This window comes from Oenanthe melanoleuca, chromosome 2 (assembly GCF_029582105.1).
Source record: "Oenanthe melanoleuca isolate GR-GAL-2019-014 chromosome 2, OMel1.0, whole genome shotgun sequence".
NCBI lineage: Eukaryota > Metazoa > Chordata > Aves > Passeriformes > Muscicapidae > Oenanthe > Oenanthe melanoleuca.
This window is the reverse complement of record NC_079335.1, coordinates 124,467,727-124,490,501: the sequence shown is the minus strand read 5'-3', so window position 1 is coordinate 124,490,501 and position 22,775 is coordinate 124,467,727. Positions and strand designations below refer to the sequence as shown.

Genomic DNA, 22,775 nt, shown 5'->3' with positions numbered 1-22,775 from the left:
GGGGGCAGCAGCTACAAATACTAATCTTGACTGTTTAGCAGACAGGGCTGTAACATCAGGCTGTGTCAGCCATCCTGCAATGCTCCTCATGCTGCTGCTTCCTGGCAGCTGAACTGCAGCAGCAGGGTCACTTGAAAGCCTGGCAATTCACTGAGCACACACGCAATGCTGGACCAGGTACCCTGCGATGTAGCAGCATTTTCCATTAAAAAGAAAAATTGAATTTTCAGAGGCCTCATACTGAATGTTCCTGTCAGAATCACAGGGGTGGGAAACAACCAAACCACAGCCACATTATCCCACTCCTCTCCTCGCCTTGCAATTTGAGCTGAACTACCTCTCTTTAACAATTTGAGGCCCAAAGCAGGGACACCAGTCCCACTGACCCCAGAAGAGCTACGTGCAGCACCTCAGTGGGTTCCACTGTCTCTCAGTGAGAAGACAATGACAGGAAAGCACTGATCCAGCTTCTCCCAAATCATCTCACTCATTCTCCACCTCTGCTTCTTGTCCCACCTGTGTGGGATATAAACAGGAGTGACAACTGGAGGTAGAAGACCAAATCTGCCCTTCAGTGTTTCACTCTGTGTTTCCTCTGACCGGGATTTGGTCATTCTTCCATCAATATGCCTTGCTTATGTTTCTCAGCAAGTCCCTCAAGAGCTTCTCTGAAAAATAATCCAGGAATATAGTAATGTAAAGGCAGAAGTATGAACTACAGAAATTGTGAACCAGTTTTTTAGGCAAGGACAGTAAGACTTTCGATAGTGTTTTGAGCTTCTTAAAAGAAATGGAGCCATTTTTAGAAGTAGGTAGAAATTCCAAAAGCAAACAATAGTGTTTCTAAAGAAGTCTCTTGACACAAATGCATAGTTGGTAGTTTAGGAAGAAGTGTTGTCCTGCTTAGAGCATGTTTTAAATAAAAGGTGGAAAACTTGATTACCATTTAGTGATGAAGTCAGCAGTCTGAGGAAATGGCAGATACCTGTATAGGCTTTTCCAGTGTTGCTGTCTGCACTTGCCTCCAGCTTGATGTGGGTGAGTGAAACAGAGAATATTAAACCTCACAGAGTGGAAACCCATAAGCACAACTCTTGTAATTGTGGAGTAAGAGGGGCTCCAGATTAAGAATTAAACTGGATGCTCTAAAATGCAGAAACGAGAATACACCAGCCTGGCCAGAAGGAACTAGGAACAAAAGTGAGCTGGGCAACACTGTAAGCCAGTCTGCCTTATTACATTCTGATCTTTTCAAAGTTCATCCATTGCAAGCAAATCTTTTAAATCATTTAAATTTACAGTAGACATCAAGTAATACACATTTATATCAAACTCACTAAAAATAGTTCCTCAGCTAATATGCAGTGGTGAAGAGGAATGCCATGCTTTCTGCTTTATTTCTTTAGAAAATAAAAAGGTTTATTTCCATTGGGTAAGTGGAAAAGCATGGTAGAAGAGAACTTTTGAAGTAGAGCAGCACAGCCAGAATGTGTTGTACCTCTGCTCAGTACTTAAAGAGTTAAGAAGGATTAACCACATAAGGAGTTTACCTGTCAGTAAAACTAGCTTCCAGGCTATCTCCACAGATTTCAAAGGCTCTGCTGTATGAATTTCTGATGCTCTTAAATGACAAGTGCTGTCTGACTTTCCAAGTTCTTTTATTTTTTTTTTTCATACCATAGTATTAGACATTAAGATCAGTTCTCATTAAAACCGCCTGTGCCAATCATCAGACCTTTTTTCCTTTGCTTCCTTCTTTTATACTCACTCATGGCACTTTGAGTTTGAAGGAAACCACAAAAATGTAATCATCAGGTTATCTCCAGACTTGGTCTGCTCTCATAGCCCCTTTCCTTTCAGCCTTACCCTTGTCCCCTCCTCCATCCATAATAATTCCCACATGTTTATGCAAAAATATTGGACTTTATTTTATTATTGACAATTAAGAAAGGCAACAGTTTCAGCATCTCCACAAGAACAGTAATTTCTAAAAGTGAACAGTTTTCTGCCTTGTCTGTCTGCAACTTTTAGAATGCCAAAGCCCAATCAGTGTAACAAGACTATAGCACTTAAACAAAAGGGTTTTGAAGAGTGTAAGGATAATTTTCACACTCGTATCTTTTCCCCTGTTGCTATTGAGTCTAAAAGTTAAGCCTGTTATCTTGCCAATCAAGTCAGTTTAGATTTGATTCAGTGACCTGGTAGTTACCCAACAGTGAGGTGACACAACATACAGATAGGTTATAGCCCAGTGAAATGTTGAGTCCAGAGGCTCATCTGCAATCCAGCACTGAAACTGACTGCCAGAAGGAATTTTAAGGCAGGTTTTTCTCATGTAACTCAGTTCAGAGTACTTCAGTTAGCAAATTACATTGGGTGGCTAAAGCTGAACAATTCCCTTTTCCCACTGACATCCTTTGAAGGTCTGGCTGGTTCTGGAAAAGGTGGAGCAGGCTACAGATTGTGAGTTGTGTAGTTTTGGGGTCTGTAGGATAATGATACCCTTTGTGGGAATGCTGACAGGCTTTGCTGAGCCATGAGGGATGTATCTGTAACTACTGCCTCTCATTTATGACATCTAGTAACAGTTCCTGGGAATGCTGTAACTTTTAAAAACAAGCATAAACTGAACTAAGTCCCACAAGTATAGAATCCAAGTAGGAGCTACTGGATAATCCTAGATCACTGTAAATATTGGAAAACAGATTTGGGAGAAACATGGTAGTCCAGAACTGGCAAAATTCCTGTGGAGATCAGTCAGTCTGAATAAAAACCAGGGCCTCTTTGACTCTGTACAAATGGAGAGAGAACATGAAGGCTTGCAAGAGCAGTAGAGCCTTATGCTGAGCAGAGGACTTAACTCCTCACCACAAGAGGAATGGACAAGTAACCCTAAATAGCTAATACCTGGTGTCCCAAGAAGGACACCATTGAAGGGGGAAAGGTCAAGACCAGAGTGAAGCCAATTTGATGAGTATTTGCCTCAATATTCCTGGAAGCTTTTAGTTTCTGCTATACTCTCTGCATGTTTTGAGTTGGCCTAGTTAAGTGGCACCTTCAGAAGGGAAAAAATGAGGATTCAGCAAAATATTGAGGTCTCTTTCAAGATGGAGAAGATTGGGCCTATGAAACACCAAACAAGCTCAGATACTATTCTGACCAGAAGTTCTACAAGCTGTGCCCTGTCCCAGTTTCTTTCACATCATTTAGTCAGGGTGACACTGCAGCACTCACTTTAAAGAAACACAGAAGATTGTACCTTCCCTGTGTGTTACCTCTACTGAAAGAGATGTCTTTCTCGACACCATTTTGCAAGTTGTGGTTTTGTTTTGTTTTATCAATAAAGACTATTTATAGAATACTTGGTCTCACAGGAACCAAGTTCATAGAATCATAGAATGGTTTGTGTTGAAGGGTCAGTAAAGATTGTCTCATTCCCAGCTCCGATTCCCTGGTTTGTTCAAGGGCCAGACAGAGGAACAAACACTCTGCTCAGGACCACTCTAGTTCTGCTCTTTCCAAGAGCCTGAAAGCCTGAGCTTGAGCCTAAGCAAACAACATTAGCTTATTCAGAAAGTTGCTATGCCAAGGACTAATGAATCTGTCATATTTCCTGCACACCTGGAAAAAAATAAATCAGCCTGAATCAAGTTGGAATACTGCACAACACTGATGGCTGTTGTTAATATGGTAAGAGACAGAAGTTTGGTGTTTGGCTTATCATCTTTAGAATAGAAGACAATTGAGTAGCAAGAAAGAAGTGGAGACAGCAGAGTGTGTGGTACACCTGTACTGCTGAAGGTACAGTTTGGGAAAGTACCTTCAAGTGGAGCTGACACCCACAGAAATTGTGGCAACGTGTAAAAAAGTGTTCGTTTCATGAAATGGGCAAAGCCAATAGTTTTTTCCATGGCTTTTCAGAAGTCAGATGCTAGTTAAAACCTGTGGATATGTATACATTCCTTTAGATGGATAATTAGCTACTTTATGTGTGGCGCCTCCTGGATTAAAGAAAATTCTTCTATGCAAATAAGTGGAATAGACTGGTCAAATTTATATGTGTAAAAAAACTCCTTTTTTATATAAATGTGTAGAATTTATTTAGGTGAACTTCTTTTTTCATAGACAAGTCTTACGTCCTAGACAGCCAATGGGTACATAAAATGTTCACTCTTCCTTGTCCTCTTAAATAGTGCCTCTATACAAACACTGAGGATAAATGATTGATAACATGTTTAAATATATTTCCACTAAATTCTCAAAACATGGCCTTTTGGAATCCATGGCAAAACTCCAATGATTCTTTAGGGCTGTATTCTTACCCTACACTCTTCTTTTTCAGTAATAAGTAGATTTGGCCCAAGTTCTTCTAAAGATACTGCTTTAAACTATTTCTTCTGTTCTATTGAATAACAGAGTGGGTTGATATTTAAGAATGAAAGCTCATCAAGTTTAAATTTCAGTTGTTTTATAATAATAGCCATATGTTAGTTATGGATTGTGGAGGTCTGAAGTTTTGGTAACTTAAAACTGCTTTAAAGTAACCTGTACATGGTTCCACATTTCAACATTTTCTAAAAGCAGTCGGTATCGGTCCTTACTCATAAATTGTTGCATTACAAGATCTGCAGGCCTGGGCCAGTAGTAAGGAAGCAGGCTGGCAGTAAGGAAATCCTGTGAACATTTATACAAGAACTAAGAAATGGAGTCTTCACAATGAAATCAACATAACTGCTCTCAGATCAGGATGAAATGCCAACTTTTAAGAAAGGCCAGTCACTGTTAGTATTGAGGACAGGACACAAAGCAAGCTGGACCTAACTGTTGTTGTGTTCTTCTCTGGTTAAAAAGTGCAAGAAGACAAGACAGTATGGGAAATACTTTCTCTTTTTTCACTGGCAGCTAGTCAAGATGGGAGGACAGTGACATTGGGGGCAGTATGATTGTGTAGCTCAGCCCCACTACCACTGCCTGATTTCTACCATATGATTTCTCCCTGATTTCCCAACCACACTGCTGCTCATCTTGCCTTTTGGTTGGGCTGCTCACAATCGTGTAATTTCTTATTTCTTTGCAGTGCTCCACACCCTATTCTTCTCCATTAATTTGTGTGTCATTCCTTGCATGTCTGAGATCTTTCTCAAAAGCCATATTATTCCTGTTGTCCACACTTTCCCTCTAACTTTCTATCTGACTGAATATTTTCACTATTATGGTAAAGACATTTCATTTTTGGTATTTGGGGCTTTTTCAAGGTGCACCAGCACCTTGAAAGTGTTTTTATTTTGATAACAAGGAACATCAGCCAAAACTATTTGCCTACACAACATGCATACAGCAAGATATAAACTAGCACCAAATCTCCTGACCCTTCCTTCTAATGCCGTGGTCTTTAGGCATGAAGTAGAAAATAAAGTAACAGAACAACAACAAAAAAAAAACCATTTAAAAAGTGCCCCACTCAAGATCAAAACAAGTTTTGATATGCTGACAAAAAGGAAATGCTGATTGAAATCTGCCCTGGATTGATTGAAATCTTAATAGGCCCTTAACTTCTATGGAATTTTGTTACTTCTCCCATGACATTACATGTTAAAGTGCTGTATGTGTGGCACTTTTCCCATGAATAAGAAAAATACCATTTCTTTTTCTTTTGGTATACTACTGTCTTCAATGCCCACCAGGATTTAGACACTTGATATATTTGAACCTAAATTAGATGCTTTCAGTGAAAATCCACAGTGCAGCATTGGGAATCCATGTAACCCTCTGTAAATAACATTTCCTAGCTCATAGTTGTAAAGATTCACTTCGAAATTTCCTGTGGAATACCTCTGCCTCTTCAAAAGTTTGGTGTTCATTTGGCCCTAAACTCTGGAAAAGCTTTAGCCCAGGTGTATAAGTAATTCCATTAATACTGTAAGTAACTGCACTGATAATATAGTAAACAGACACATATGTGTTTGGATAAAAAGACCTTCTTTGGGAACGAAAATATTTTTGTAATTTTTTTTATTTTCTTTTGCAAAACTCCAGCCTGGGAAAAGAAATTAGAATACTGCATAAATCTGAGGTAATAAAGTCAAACTCTAATTTCATTTCATTGTTACACAAAATGTTTGCTAGGCTTAAGAAATGGACAAAAAACATTAGGCCGGTTACAAAAATTTGAGACCCGATCCTGTAATTAAAGCATCTTTCAAGCAGAGTAAAGTCCAGCCTCTGGAATAAATCCCTATGTATTTTCAGTATGTTTTCAAATGACAAAGTCATGTAATTAAATCTCTGAATACTTCCAGTATGTGATGGCCAGAAATATTATGGAATTGTCTACAATACAGTGCTGCAACAGCAACACACCTCATCAGTATTTAGAGACATGGCAGCATAGAAATGGACACACACCTGTCCCATGTGCTGACCCTGCAGTGCTTCTAGCCCCAACATCCATCCAAGCACCACGGGATGCAAGGGGACAAAAACCACAACTAGCAAGGACCCGTCTGTGAATAGATGTCAAGCTGACTGCATTATCACTTTAAATTGATAATATACGAGAGGCAAGCTATATAATAATTGCAATTAGTCATTCCTTTTTTCGGAAAAATAATGCATAGCTATGCTTTGAGGCACTCTGGACAATGTTTCCTTTGTAAAAGGCACGAAGGTTCATTGCAGAGGGACCTGACCGAGGTGTTCTACGGGCGTGTAGAACATCCTGGACACTCAGGCTGCAGTGATGCTGCATCTCCCGGGGCCGGGGACCGCGGGCGCTCATCCCGCCGGGGAGCGGCAGGGAACGGCAGGGGGAGGGAGGCACCGAGGGAGACCCTCGGAGAAGCCCCATTGTTTAGATTTCTGTCACAAGCCACGAGAATACTTAATTTCTTTCATCTCTGGAGTTTTCATTATCATTCAAATTTCATTTTCCATTAATTGATCGGGGATTAGCGAAGCCATTATGCAAAAATTAAAGGCAAGCCAGATGCGATGAATAATTCATGAGGGACAATTAGACTTTATTCCTGGTGTACTTCCTAACTTCCCCCCGACTCCCCGCCTGCTGCAGATGACAGCCTTCCTTCCCTGCCTCCCTCCGTCCCCGCGGAGCGCGGGGCCGCCGCACTGCCGCCGCCCGCCGCTGGGTGTCAGGCGCGGCCCGCGCTGCGCGGGGGGCCGCGGGGGCGCCGCTCCGCCGCCCTCACGATCCTCACCGGGGCCTCCGCCGGCGCGCCCGGCTCGGGGGGAGCGCTGCCCCTGCCCCTGCTCCTGTTCCTGCTCCTGGTGCTGCTCCTGGTCCCGCACCGCCCCCCGCAGCCCTCCCGCCGCCGGGGTGCCGGCCGGGAGCGGGAGCGGCCGCGGGCGCTCCCCCCGCCCCGTCATCCGCGCGTCCCACACCCCTCACACCGGGCATCTCATTTATCCCACCGGACAGTTGTTGCCCCATTAAAGCGCAGTCCCGCCCTTCTCGGAGGACCTTTCATCTGGGGAAGTTTTATGACACTTTGTAAATGTGCAAAGTTTTTAATTAGACTCGCCAGACAGCCCCAGGCAGCACTAGCGCCACGAAGTCTTCATGCCGCTCTCTGCTTTACAGCACAACAAGCCGCTCTACTCCTTTGAAGACAATGCCGACTATGTCTACGATGTCATGTGGTCGCCAGTGCATCCCGCGCTCTTCGCCTGCGTGGACGGGATGGGGCGCCTGGATCTGTGGAACCTGAATAACGACACCGAGGTGAGGCGGCTCGGCGGCCCTGGGAAGGCGCGGGCGGGCGGGCAGCGGGGCGCCGGGCGAGACCTTAACCCCGTGAGGGCCGGGCCCGGCCCTGCCGGGCGGCGCTCGCCATCCGCCCCGCCGCGGCTCCCTCGGGGCGGGGGCAAGCCGGCGTCGGCCGCCGCCCGGCCCCGGGGCGCGGCGGGGAGGGGAGGATGAGGAAGGGCAGGTCCCGCTGCCGGGGGCGCCCGCCCGTCCCCCTCCCCCGCCTGCCGTCCCTCCTTCCCTCGCTCCCGCCTCCCTCGCTCCCTCCCCTGCGGCGGGGCTGCTGCGCTCCGTACCTGTCAGGGGCGGGAGGGCCGGCTCCGGCACCGCCGGCACAAAGCCAGCGCAATTAAATGCCGCGGTGCCGGCTCGGGGAGGAGGCTCCTTCCCCCACTGTTATTTTAAGGTGCACTTTTTAAACCGCGCCCGTTCTGCAGGTTTTCGTTATCCCCCCGCACCCCGTTTCTGGCGCACGATGCTCCAAGTGCCGGGTTTGCGATTCCAGCCCTCTCCCACGGGTCACACCTTGGCAGCCCGGCCACGCCGCCACTGACTGCCAGCGGGGATCGGGCTCCTGTGGGACTGCGAGGCTTCCTCTCCCTCTGAATTTATTATCCTCTCCGCCAAATTCTCTAGGGATTGTAACTTGGAAGCCCCGTGCCAGTGCTTCCAGCGTGTCAGACACCGAGCGTGTGCCTCTGCATCTCCCCTCGCATCCTGCCTCTGAGTCGCTTGGTACCCTGCTTCAGTCTCTTAAAGCACAGGGCATCTCTCTCACCTGTTATTTTGGGCTTTACACCCTCACCCTTTTGTTTTTTCTTGAAACTTTGCTGTGTAACTTTAAGGTAAAAATGCAAACAACAACTGAGTTTTCTTTTCACCGCTATTAGCTAGATCGTGGGGTCCATTGGAAAGGAAAAGATTCACCTTTGAATTACACTGGTGAGAAATGATTAATCAGATCACTTTTAGCAAAGATCGAGATTGATAAACACTGTGTTTTTTCAAAAGCATCTTTCTAAATTTGCCAAATCCCAGTCTTTTTTCTTTTATAATTTCAATTTTTTAAAAACACCAGAGGCTTAAATTGATACTGTTCTTTCTGAATTTGAGTTTCACCCAAAAATGATTTTCAGAAAACCTGTCATCACCTGAGGTCAATCTTAGATGGCCAGTAATAAGTTTTCAGCAAAATTGAACTGTTTTTTCACACACTAAGTCTTCCATATTTTTACTTAATGCAAGTTAAAATTAAGAACAAACAGAATGTAAGAAAATAAAAGGTCACATATTAGCTGGTGAGCTCCTTTTTATGTCCGAAAAAGAGAACATGGAAGAGCAAGCAACAGTATTTTCTTCCATACACCTGATTTTAATTTTTTTTTTTCAAAGATTGGTTGGATCTTTAATATACCTTTCACATAAACCTGCTACGAGTTTCAGTCAGAGTAAAATACGGGCACAGTTTATGGCTTCCAGTGAGGGTGCTTGCCATAAATAAGCGTGGACAGGTAAGAGGAACCAGCACCGGGCAGTGCACTGTCAAGGGGAGCAGTGAGGCCTTTTGAAGTGCTCTGAGCAGGAAGCAGTGCAGCCTTTTTAATTAGAGCACATACAGCTGGAGGATATACAGGAGGAGTCTCCTAAGAATTTATTTTGGGAAGGGAGGGACATATCCTTCAGGTGTTCTCATTAATGCAGGCTTAAACACAGAGCATAAAACCCAGCATTTTGAGAAGAAAAAAAAAAATCCTTTCCCCCCCAAGTACCAGGGCTTAAATTGAAATCAACTGATGTTTTGCCATTTTACTCAAGGAGACCATAATTTCTTTCCAAAAAATTAGTCTGGACTGCTTGATCCCATTCCCATCAATAATAAGGCTGTACGTACCAAACCACTGTGTGTTTTTCAGTGTGTTTACATATAAATATATAGGAACATCAAAAAGAAGAATTAATTTCAAGCTTCATCCTGCTTTTATTCTGCATGCAAGGCCAGCCCCTGATTTCACAAATTATTTCCGTTCTGAGGGGTCAAAATCAGCTCTCCTGCAAGGATCAGACTGGAATTATTTCCATGGTATCCGAGCTTTTGTGTTTTTATGAGAATCAAATTTGGGTCTCTGGATACAGAAAAATCATTTTGTTTCCTTACTGAGCAGTGATGAAACAAATGAAAAAAAAAATCTGTATAAATTAAAAAACTGGCAGGTTCTGAATAGATGTGAAGTTTTTTACACAGGAGAAGCAACAAAAGTATCTCTGAAAGAGAGAACTGCAAACAGTTCTAAGCATCATAACTGAAAGTGATCGTTGTTTGTTTTACCCTCTATCTGGTAGGTCGTAATTAGCTAATAATTTTCCAGATTTCTGTAATTGATTATGCCGTTTAAGTCTGCACAGCTATTTGTTAAGAAAAACTCCTTGTCAGCACTTCTGCCTTTGTAACAAGAGATCTCGAAACACCTATTTTTTAGATCGTTACTACTTTTAGATGTCAGATATGTGATGTCAAAGTATTTGTGAAGACAGTGTAAAATGACAGGTCTATTACTGTGTTTAACTGCTAGCTGTTGATAAAAATCTCTGTAAGAACTAGATGTGATTGTTATTCATGAGTCCTGGCTTTGTTTAATTTGGGGGATAAGCCACATTAATATTTAGGTATTATTTTGAAAATAAATTAAGAAAACACCCGGGTTTAATTACAATGTGCTACCTTCAAATTTTTGCATCGCAACAAAGTTTCCACTGGTGCTGCTCTCGGGATTTATTGAAAAGATTTTTCCTGAGAGCTAGATGCTTTCTGATCAAATAACTTAGATCATTGGACTGTACCAAAGATTTAATCTCTGTAATAATTATTTTCAAAATCTTGCTGCAAAGTTGCAAGGCTATCGGTGTACTTCATGTTTATTTCTGCATATCAGAAATTATTTTTGTAATAGCAAGGAAAATCGTCACATTTTATTTTATATCTGATAAATGCATATAAAAAAAAGCTGAAAACAAAAAAGTCCTTACCCACTCCATCATTCTGCAAACCGAATATTATTTTTATGGATCAGTGTAGTGAGGTTTGCAAATAGCTTAAGGATAGCAAATACTGATTTCTTACCTATGTATCCGTGATTTTTTTGATCAAGAGTGGAGAAGATCTTTTGGTGCTTGATGAGTTTTATTTATGTATCAACTGATACGAAACTGACTTACAAAGTCGCTTATTTCTTCGGTGTTATATCCTGTTCAGATTTTTCTCGGGTTTTTTGTTTACTGAACCTTAGCTTTTAAAGTGTGAGGTGTCTACATCTAGAAACAGGTAACAGATGTATTTGTAAGTAGGTTTTGATTCTACATAGGCAATAAAAATAATAATAAAAAGCTATATTCTTATCATGCAGGTTTTTCTGACTGCATCTTTCTTAATCTGTTATCTGTTAAAATTTCATTTCAAAATTGTTTAAAATCTGACAAGCACCAACTTCATACAATTTATAAAGTATTTCAAATGTGATTTTAAAAACATAATGTCACCATTATAAATAAACTCTTACCTTGAAATCTAAAATAGTCATGTAATTTAAACTATCACTACCGAGAGCAGTCAAATCTATTTTAAGATACGATGGTTTGACTATATTTTTCTCCATATCACTGGAGAAAAGCTTTTTTCTTTGGATTTTCAAAGACTGCTTCAGTATTGCTTTTTATTTTGTTATATAGCTTTGTGGATTAGTAACAGGGTTTTTCAAAACCATCGGGTTTTGAAAAAAGTATGGGTTGTGTCTTGTGTCTGCGGCATTCATGCTTCTTATTTTTATGTGGAACACTGAAAGAATGCTGTATTAACAACAACAAAAAGTAAACCCTCAAAAACAAAACCTAAACCTAACCCCAGCTCTAGTGTTATATATTACAGCCTCCTGAAAGATTTTGTGAAAATTCAATGCCTTAAATATACATGTATATTTGTACTTGAAACACATATCTGTAATCTGCAGTTTTCTAAGGAACATAGCTGGTTAGTGGCTTAGTCCTCTAAAATTTGGCATTTAACTGTTTGAAAAAACCCATTCCCAAATGTTATGAAATTGATTTTGGCTTGATTTTTTTTCTTTTTTTTTTTTTTTTTTCTTTTCTTTTTGCTTGTTTTCTACTGTGATTTTTATCATGGATCAATGACTCCATGTCAGCTTAAGGCCATTGACTCTTCTTAGGTAACAGACTTGGGACAACGAGTTAGTGCGTGCCAGCTTTTTTGGGTAATGCTGCCTTGGACAGGACCTAGGCCTTGCACAATGGGGAGATGAGTCCAGTAGTTATTTGCATTTGAATGACTTCCTAAGGGGGGGAGGATGGTGTCTGCTTTCTGATTGCTATCCAGCTTTATTTCTACATCATTCATCATTCTGCAAACAAAATCCTGCATTTCTCGTGTGGGGCTCAGGACACTTCTGTGAAGCCCTTTGCTGAGGTGATGCTTCAGCAGGATCCTTGTGCTGGAGGTGCCAGTTGGTTTGGCAGCCTGGTGTCAGGGCTGGTGAGGGGGAGCAGGGAGCCTCCCTGGGCAGAGTCAAGGGAAGCAGCCCTGCTTCCCGGTCCTTGTCCAGCTGCTGGCGTGGCAGTGCACGCGCTGTGGCTGAAACGAGAGTCTCAGCAAGTCTGCAGAGGTTTGGCTTCCTGCTGTCACTCATCTGGTGTGGCACAATGCAGGCATGAGGGCTGAGGAGGAGACTGGCATTGGAGCTATACAATGTTCATTTTTAAATTATTTTTTCTCCAGGATCTTTAGACCTGACTCATGACAAAAATGTAAAGCCACAGTCAGAGAACCGAGATGAAGTCAGCAAAATACAGGTTTTGTTGATCTTGCCAGTTTGTCAATGTTCAAACCAGGCTTTAATATGACCTTCAAGCTTCTTTCTTCCTTCCTCTGCTTCACTATGCTGCCAATGAGGATGGAAGAAGTACCTGTCACTCTTCCCAGAGTAGCCTGGGCTCCGGTTCTTGTCCTACTACCTCTTTTTACCTGGACTATTCTCCATTCTATGCCCATTTATAGATCCTGGGACACTCTCTTGTCATTTCACAATGTAACCGAAATCTTTTCCCACCAGAAGGATCTGGTTGAGGAGTTGTTTTGCAGCTATCCTACCCTGTTTGCCTTGACCTAAAAGGCACTGAAACTAAAAAGCCTAGTTTGGAAGACTGTTATGCCAAGCTACAGGCTCCTTGCTCAGGCAGGTTCTCTCTCTCCTATTAAAGGCAGCTGGGTGGAGCTTTAATAGGCTTGCAGGTTACTGTCATTTGTCATACGAGGTGACCTAAATCAACTGACTGATCCACCTATCTGGGACAAACACCCACACAGTTTCTTCCTCCTGCAGCATCTTTTGATGCCCTCATTCCAGCATACATGGCAAATACTTCTCTTAAGATCATGTTCATTGCTTTATTCATCCCACGCATTAACCAGAATCTTTATGTGTTCTTGTGGATCACCTGTTAAGTTGTTTGACTTGGGGCAGGGAGGGGGTTTAGGAATTAGTGTCCAGGTGTACTTAAAGCAGAAGTAACATCCTGAGGATGTAAAAGAGAATTGTGGAATATATTGTAGGAGTTCCAAAATGTTGGCTCAACTGTTCTTACTTCTGCTGTGTCCTCACTCTAAAGTGATTAGCTCAGGACTTTTCTGATAGAATACCTAAGTTTCAGTCTCTGCACCTAGCCACAGAGGTGAGTATGGGTTCAAAGGATGTGTCAGCATGAATACAGAGATGTGTCTGCTGACTGTCAGGTTATCTGGGCCTTTGTCAGAAGCCAGGGCAGGACTGAAGCAGAATCCTGCTCTCAACTGGTTCTTGGTCATGTTAGTGACTTTTGAGAAAAAAGAAGATTTGTTTTTGCATGTTTCCAGGGCTAAAGAGGAAAAATTGGTTTCACTTACTGCCTTTTACTGTTAATTCCAAGCAATCTCTTACTCTTGTCTGTTTTTAGCACATGTGATCAAAGAAACATTGAACCCTTTTGCTTTTTTTTCTCGCCCCAACCCAATGAGAGTTGTTTACTTCTTCCAGCTATGCCCAGGGACTTTGACTCATCTGGGACATTCAAAACTGACCCCTGGGTTTGTAGGCAGTGTGATTTTATTGTCCTTCCTGTTGCTATTGTTTCAACAGGTTCCCACAGCCAGTGTCACCATAGAAGGAGCGTCTGCCCTCAACCGTGTCCGCTGGGCCCAGGCTGGGAAGGAGGTAGCAGTTGGTGATTCAGAAGGCCGCATATGGGTCTATGATGTTGGAGAGGTATCTTCTTTTGGGATTCTTTCGTGGTTTGTTTGTTTTGTTGGGGTTTTGTGTTTTGTTTTTAAGCTCAACTCCTGGAGACTGCCACATCCAAGTTTAAGAAAGAAATCTGTCTTATTCTTTCAGTGGAGTCCTCATTGAATTTGGGTTGCCAGCAGTGTGTTAGTTGTAAAGCTACCTTGAAAAAAAGTTAGCTTGTTAAAGTCTCATGAGAGAAGTTTCTTTTGAAAGCTTCCAGTATTTTTTAAGCTGTTTTTTAATAATGATCCTGTGGGTACAGTTGGAAAAAGTTAAAAGAACATGGAAAAAAAATTGAGGTGCGAAAAGAGGCAGTGCTCTTCTAAAGTTGGTCCTCCAGTATCTCTTATTTTATGACTAGCTTATTGCTGTAAGTTTTTGTCAACATGATATGCACAGAATACATCTGTTCTTTTGATATTGCTTCATGTGTCTGAATATGTGCAGAACATACTAACAGGAGGAAATAAGAGGTGTCATTTTGAAGGATGGTAGGTGCATGTGTGATAGACTATAGCAAGATGCATACTCTGTGTCTAAGGCTGCTCTCAATTCACCCTGCTACATCTTATAACAAGCATCTAAACTGCAGTGTGTTTGGCAGTGATGAATCTAACTCTTTGTTGATGAATGCAGTATAAAGTATTCCATCAGCATTACAATCCCTTGGAACAGTTAAGGGTGAATCTCTGAGCAATCAACTTTTATGTAGAGAATTTGTTTTCCATCATTATCTGTGATAGGATATTGAGATACCCATCTCTACACAGTAGGGAAACATTATAGAATGCATACAGAATTATCTGTAATTCTCATAAAGTGATTTTATGGCCCATAGCAAAATTGCTTGTGCATGACTCATATTTTTGGATTTCATTCACTAGTGCAGGAGTTGCCCTTCCTCACAAATGTTTGCTGGAACTTCTTGCCATGTTGTTAGCATAATTTCTAAATTGTCTAAGGTTACTGTGCTCAGATTTCCACTGTGACATTGGCAGGTCAGCTGTTTTTATTTATTTTTCATTTTGCATGACTGTTCCGTCTTTCAAGTGATACGACAGGCTGTGGAAATGTCTTTGATGACAGCACAGTCAGATCTTGTCTGAGAGTCTAGACAGGCTGCAGAAATGTCTCTTTTTGCATATCATACACCAAATCATTCATAGAACTATTTACTCCTGCAAGCTCACCCAGAAGAAAATAGTGTTCTATGCAGAAGTAGCAATATTGAAGTTTTTGACCTTTCCTCTGCATAATAAGACGTCATCTTGCAAAATGAGTCATAGTGATACACTCAAATAAAAAAGAAAGACAGGCTTCTATTACTTGAAAAATAAAACAGAGTGGTTCAACAGTGTGAGTCCAGTTCAGTGTTACATAAAGGGTTCTGCTTCAGGGATGTTTTGTGCCCTTCCCATGCAGAGCCTCAGTGTCTCCAGCTCAGCTCCATATGTGCTTAAGTAAACCAATGCATGTCTATCCACATGGCCACTGACAGACCGCTGCCAATCCTCTTCTTCTCTAATGAATGAAGGAGCTCATTAATTTGTTGCCTAGTTCAGTCAGGCAGTATCAGTCTTTGCAGTAATTCCTGCATGAAATTTAGGAGAGGTCATCTGGGCTGCAGCACTGCTGGGGCTGCTGTGTGGTTAATGCCTTTTTCTGGTTTAAAAGAGAATGTGGTGGTCATATATTCTCTAGCCTGACTGTTCTCATTATAAAGACTCAAGTGAGATGCAGAAATATCTTGCAAGATCAAGAGTCTGGAACCAAGGGCATGTACAGTGAGCAGCAGCCTCTTGGGTCATTAAGCCAGTCTGTAAAGAGCTCTTTGATGAGAGATTCCGTCCTTAGCTGTCCTCAGGCGTGATGCACAGGGGATTCACAGTGCACATGTGTTTTTGAAAGTGTCTGGTACAGAAATATGGCAGCCTTTAAGGATTTTGCTTTGCTTCACTGTGCAGACACTGGCCAGGTTTTGGCTCAGCTGGGGTCCTCCTTTGACTGTCCTTTTTTTAGGGGTTTGGTTCTGGGTTCTGATGGGGCTGGTCTGACAGTTTAAAAAGAAAAGCTCTTCTCCTGCCAGCCATCCTTAGCTGCATCCCTTACTGCCCTGTTTTTGTGCAGGTAGCAGTGCTTGTCATCACTCACATTGTGCAGAGAGAGACAATCAGTAGACAAGTATTTATTTATTTATTTGGTTGGTTTGTTTTGTTTGGGCTGTTTTTCTCCATGAATTGACTCATGGGAGAGTAGATGAGTGAGCATGTGGCTGGGGTCAAGGAGCTGGGAGCTGGACTGTACAGCACCCAGCAGCAGCTAACTTTCATATTTGACCCAGCTCTGTTGCAAATCCTGGTACTAAGCTGTGTAAGTTGACCTTTCAGCAACAGCATCCTCCTCATCTCCTACAACATCAGCTTTTGAAAAGCCTTATCACTGGAAGAACTCATCTCTACCTGGCTGATAACTCAGTAGCATCCACTTGTTTGAAGGTGCATCTCTCTGATTTGGGAAGATGGATGTGATTACTAGAAAGTCAGCAGGCCACTTTACAAAGACCCTAAATACACTCACCAAAACCATTAATGCTCCACTTATACTGCACCCTTTTAAAAACCTTTGTTTTCTTGTGACTATTCCAAATGTCATGTTAGATCAGCTGTAAACTCATAAAGCACTGGTTCCAGCAGAAGAAAAAAATACTGTATTTGTATTTTAATACAGCATCGTATCTTTGAATTTCACCTTGCTAGATAAACAGTTTTTCTTACCTGTTTTTTAGACAGCACTGACTCTGTGATGAGAGCAGAAAGAATTAGGCTATCAACCATTAAGGAAAAAATTAAGTAGTAGGAATTTTTACTTTGATAGATTCATCATGGTTTTAAGGAACTATCCTAGAGAGCAGTAAAGTTTACTGCTGCTATTAACCCATATGGTATAAAAAGAAAACATATGACCTAAGTGAAAAACATAAGACATAAGGCCTAACCTTGCATCCTTTCTGAAGATAAGGAGTGTGGGATAGGGGCTGTTATTCACTTGTGTTTTCACTTTGGCCCATGTTGATACGTTATCCAGTCATGGTCTTGATGACAACAAGAAATGTCAGACACATGAAGAACATGGCAGGGTCCATGACCAGGGAGTTAAAAATAAGGGTGACACTTTCAGTTAGGCTATATAGTGTTATCTCCTTTGACTGTGTACTTTTAGTTGTTTGATTTTGGCATCGCATCTGAAAATAACTGAACACATTTATTTTCACAGTGAGGGGTCTATTTTCTCCTCTATGCGTGTGCTTTATGCCCATTAGCATTAATGGGAGTTACACATACACAGTTCCAGTGGAGAGCAGACTTAAACAGTCCATATAGATGTGCTCTTGTGGATCAGTAAGCACTATTTTAAAGAATGTGAATTACAAAATGAAATAAAAACCCAAATATGCAAAAATCTGATTGTTTCAGTGTGATGGGATCTTAAATCTAAATAACCTAACTAGTACATATTACTAATCATTGTAAATACACTTTAGTCTCCATAAGATCTAAATATTCATACTTTTGCTGTAGTTGTGATGTTATCATTGTGATCATTTGTATAATGTATTTTAGCTTCTGTGGTCTTATGGCTTATTTACTGGGCAGCAAGTTTTCTGTAGAAGCTGAGTTTAACAGAACATGGACCACTGCCTATAGGTTTATTCACATGATCAGGTGATTGATAGTTAGACCTAACTACATGTCTGTTTTGCAGATACATTTTCTAGAAAGCTTGCTCCCATTGTGCACGCTTCAGTGATGTTACACAGTACCTGCTGTCATAAATATTCTCTAACAACCATGTTTGTTTCTTACCTGGCTTATTGCAAACACTCTTTGCACCTTTGGTTGTAAAAGAAGCAGCTTCTCATCCGCCTTCTATTATTTCTTCTTTTCCCCCATTTATCTCTTCCAGGTCATATTCTGCTTGCACTTTGAGTACATAGATAGAAACTGAGAGTCAATGACTTATTATTTGATTTTAATAAAATATAAAATAAGTTCGCAGCATAGGATCACAGAATTTGAAACTGTAATCACAAGGAGCTTAATGCAATACATTATTCTGTTAAAGTGGTTACAGGACAAACTGTTGCATCTGTTTGGCAGTTTTTCAGACAGTTACTTCTAGTCATGCTTTTAAAAGGCAACTAGTATGACAGGTGGGCTGGACAGGAGTAAGAAATTGTCTTTTTCAAGACCATCCAGGAAAGCTGGCTCTGCCAACAAAGCAGTTACCTGGGATTCTTTGTACAGTTATTACCTCTGTTCTTGTTTCCCTGCAGTGAAATCAGAATCATATGGATGTTTATGTAACTTTGTTATGTTTCAGAGTTAATACTGCCTGAAATGGTTTTAGGGCTGTTGTGTTAGGTTGTTTGTGTACTTCCCCATTTGCTCCATGATATGTGTTAATCCCATATCTCATTTTCAAGTGCATGACCAGTGAGGGAGGAGCTGGTAACTGCCCTGAAGTATGTGGATGAAGTGGTACAGTAAGGATATCCTGCTGGTGCCTATAAAATAATTTCCTTTGATTTCAGCAGCCTTTAACAGCTGGTCTGAGATTCTTGGGGTTCAAGACAGAAACAAAAGTATATTTGTGAGCAGCTCTCACATTTCAGCATGACTATTGAGTCACTTGTTTTTCTGTCTAGAGTAGGGAAGCATTTGTACTTTGTACTCCCGTCTTGTGATCCCCGTGTTTCACTATAGATGTTGTACAGAAAACTCATATCCAGCATCTCTTTCATGCAGTTAAAAACTGCTGTAGCCCAGAGAGAGAAATATGAAGCTATGTTTTGTGTCATGTAGTTAACCAGGCAGATTTTCCATTAGGTTTGCTTTTGCCATCATAAAGCTTCTGTGGAGCATATATTGAGTTTTGCCACAAAAGCAGAGTTGAGACTCACCATAAAACATTTGATTTGAAAACCTGTGTTGAGTTACAAGTATTCTTGGAACACAGATAAATGGATCATGCACATATCATAAAGGCAAATTTGAGCAATAATACTTGCTTACAACCAAGTTTTATTCAAAAACATTCAAAGATTAAATAAGACACAGTAGTTACAACAACATGCACAATCCAGACATAAAAGATAATTAAATTTCACCATTGATATTTCTGCTAGGGAGGTTGGAACCCTGGCCTCAGAGAATTTTAAAAACATGTTTTAACAAAGTAGAATATCTTAAGAGTTGTTGGAAAATGTAAAGAACTACAGTTTTGATTTGCTTCATCTTTTTTCTCAGTTTTATAAATTGAAAGATTTTAAAACTGGAAGCATTTAGAGATGGCCAAAAAATGTACCAGGAACATCAGTTTTTTACTTGAATAATGACTGAAATATTGAGCAGAACAAGCTCCTTGTCCCTCATCATTTCAATTTTGACTGATATAGTCTGTATTCACAAAGGGATTTTTGAAGTAGGTTAAATAAGAACTCCCTAATGAAAAAAATGCACTAGTTTGAAATCAGTCAATTTAATTACTGTGTTTTATGAAGGCCATTACCCATTGCTGATTACTAGGGTGATAAAATCTTTAAGCTTTGGTAGCCTCCATAGGGGGTGAGCTGATCTAAGTAGAGCAAAGTCCAGTCATTATCACCCTAAATACTTGTGTTTCTCATTACAATATTCATTACTTTAAGTTACTGTGAATGCTTTGAGGTCTTTATATAAGCACTGGTTTATTCCTCTGTAGAAAAACAATGTTATGTTGATAAGTTAAAGCCTAGTTTTTGTATACTTCCACAGTTTAAAATGAGGCTTAGCTACATCCATACATAGAAATGCATAAGTTTATACCTCTGAGTATAAATTTCCCTATACACACATATTGATGGCTGTTTGCTTGTCAGTGAGGTTGTATTAGTTTGATAAGAAATGGAAAGGGATATGAGTTACCTTGTTATTTCATTCTGTTTGGATACTTTGGAAGCTGGAATGGAGGCTTATGTTCCTAATAACAGTCTTTATTAGGGAAGTACTTTTCAAGAGGGAAAACTGAGCCGTGATCTAATTAATCTGAGTTACCTAAGGCTGGTAGCTGAGGATTGGAGATCTTTATCTTCAGTACCAGCCTGGCCCTTGTGCTTGTCTTTCTCTGCCACCTCTTGCGTGTCATGTGGCTTCACTGGCTCTTTGCCCTTCTCAGTCTCCCTCATCATGGGTTTCAGACTTAAAAAGCATAAAACTTCATAAAACTGATTTTTAAAAGATCTAAACTTTGCAAATGCTCTTTGCACCTTTGGTTGTAAACAAAGCAGCCTCTCATCCACCTTCTATTTTTTCTTTTTCCTTTTTTCCCCCTATTTATCTCTTCCAGGTCATATTCTAGTTGCACTGTGTGTGCAAAATCTCTTACTCTTAAGTTTAAAAAAGTATTTTATTTTTAAAAAAGAGCTCTTGAAATGTGTATGAGAGGGATGTGATGGCAATATAGATGTTTCATGTTCTTGCAGAGTGCTTGGGGCCGGAGGAGAAGACCTAGTGGAGCTGAGGACATGCTGCCACTAGTGCATGTGGCTGCAAGCTGGCTGTGTATTCGAGTCAAAAATTAAAAGAGTATTTTTAACTATCAGAAGGCTGAAGTCCCAGAGTGGGTAGAGATGGTGGACAAACATCCTCTCAAAGTGAAGCCTGTCCCCAGGATTTTGTGATGTGCTTGTGCATGATGCAGAAGTGGGTCACACCTGGTGTACAGGGTCACTCTGCTGCCCATGCCCGGGTATTTGCTTGTTCCTGGCAACAAGTTACTTCTGTTTCTCTCTCTAAATAAATGGACATGAAATTCTACTTCCATTTTACTATCTGAATGTTACTTGTTAAAATTAATGGAGGAAATGTCAGATTTTTAATGAAAGTACCTTTTTTCTCATTTGTTGATCAGACAGTGAAATTAAATGGCTTAAATTAAAATTAATTTAAACAGAGAGAAAGGGTGGGGGTTTTAATGGTCATCTTAAAAATTCAGTTGATTCTTTTTTCTTAGCTTCCACTTGCTTATGATGGAATACTTAAGCAGTTCTCCAGAGACAGCTTACCAGCTCCCTAGAGAATTTCATGGGGTAAAAAGACATGAGTTTCCAATACCATACAAATATCTTTTAGAAGGATTATTCAACTTTTTATCACATAACTTTTATGTGAAATAAAAATCTTAAGAAACCCAGTCAACCAACCAGCAAAACTCTGGCCCTAGTCCTTTTTATTCATTTGCACACTATTTTTAAAGCTGACTTATGTTTCCTTTTCCTTTGCAAAGGCCCAGATCCTCCCCCTGCAGAGAGGATCAGAGAGAACAAGCCACATGTGACAGGAGTTAATCATGTAGCTTAATGCACTATTGGAAGGCACTCAGATAACGAAGTGATGAGAGCAGCAGAAGAGAATCTGTAAGAGATCATTCCCTTTCTGCACAGTGCAGCCTGCAGGAGGGGGAGAAGGGAGAGCTGTGTGTGACAGTCTTCCTGCTGGTATTGGCCTGCTGAGCTGGGAAGCACTGTAAAGGGCAAGAGAAAAGAGCAAAGGGAAGCCCAGATCAGACCGTCTGTCACTGCTAGTTCCTCAGTTACTGCTTCTCCTGAAAACTTGTCAAGAGGCTTAGTGGAAAAAAGAATCTAGGTCCAGGCTTTCTATGGTAGCTGTAGCTGAGGCAGTGGTCTCAGCTTTAGCTGGTCTGCCCCCATCCTAACCCTGTATTGTGGAAAACTGGGGAGGAGCACAGCTGTAGTCAAATGTATGTTGCTAATGTCACAGAGTATGTATTTTGAATATCTAGCTAGTCTGTTGGGTCACATTTACTCTGAAATTTTTTACCCCTTTTCTGATGTAAAAAGAAACATTACTGAAAAATGTCCATAGCTTTAAGTAGCAGAGAGTATGGAAGAGGAAAATTACCAAGCATGAAATTTAGTTTAAGCTCTGTTTGTGTGCAGCAATTTGCAAATTTCATAGAAATCTGTGACTTATCATTGTAGTGTTAAAACATTCTGAGACAAGAACTGCTTTGTATAATTAATTTTTTTCAGGGGGCTTCTGTGGTTTCAACCTGTCACATCCAGTAACAGCTTTCATTTTGAGAATCCTTAACTGGTTTTAATCTTTATGGATTGCAGAATGGTCTGTATTTTGAACATTAAAAAGTACTATATTCATTACTTGGAAAGTAACAGTTAAAATATCAACTGAGGATAATTCTGAGCCTTAATACATCCTGTTTTGCAGCTAAAATTATATTTTCTGTGTTTAATTTAAATGTGACATCTATACTATAGTGCTTAAAGTGATGGAAGAATCTATGTCTGAATGAAAAAAAAAAGAAAAACAACAAAATGAAACCCACTACTGTTTCGTGATGGATGAGCTCTTACAGATAGATGTGTACAGAATCTCAGAGAAGGCAGCAACTCCCTGCTGACTAAAATCTTTGAGCAGTTTATAAGCTGCTATGGTGAGAGTCCATTTGCCAACTGAGAGCCAGAAAGCTGTGGCAGAAGACCTTTACAGCTCCTGTTCTGCCAGGTTTCCTGGCATGAATCATGGCATGGACATGGCCAGCTTGGTCTGGATGGGAAGCAAGCTGAGCTGAGTATGATTTATTTCTTCACTGAGGCAACAGTCCTTCATGCA

At 40.9% G+C, this 22,775-nt stretch overlaps 1 protein-coding gene across 11 annotated transcripts in view; it reads left to right on the top strand.

Moving 5' to 3' along the window:
- Nucleotides 1-22,775, top strand: part of DYNC1I1 (dynein cytoplasmic 1 intermediate chain 1) — a 182,837-nt gene that overhangs the window by 150,977 nt on the left and 9,085 nt on the right. For all 11 annotated transcript variants that reach the window (XM_056486198.1, XM_056486193.1, XM_056486195.1 and 8 more), the window contains 2 exons: nucleotides 7,598-7,738; nucleotides 13,942-14,067. In XM_056486198.1, the coding sequence (XP_056342173.1) occupies nucleotides 7,598-7,738; nucleotides 13,942-14,067 (267 nt within the window). The remainder of the gene's footprint in view (nucleotides 1-7,597; nucleotides 7,739-13,941; nucleotides 14,068-22,775) is intronic.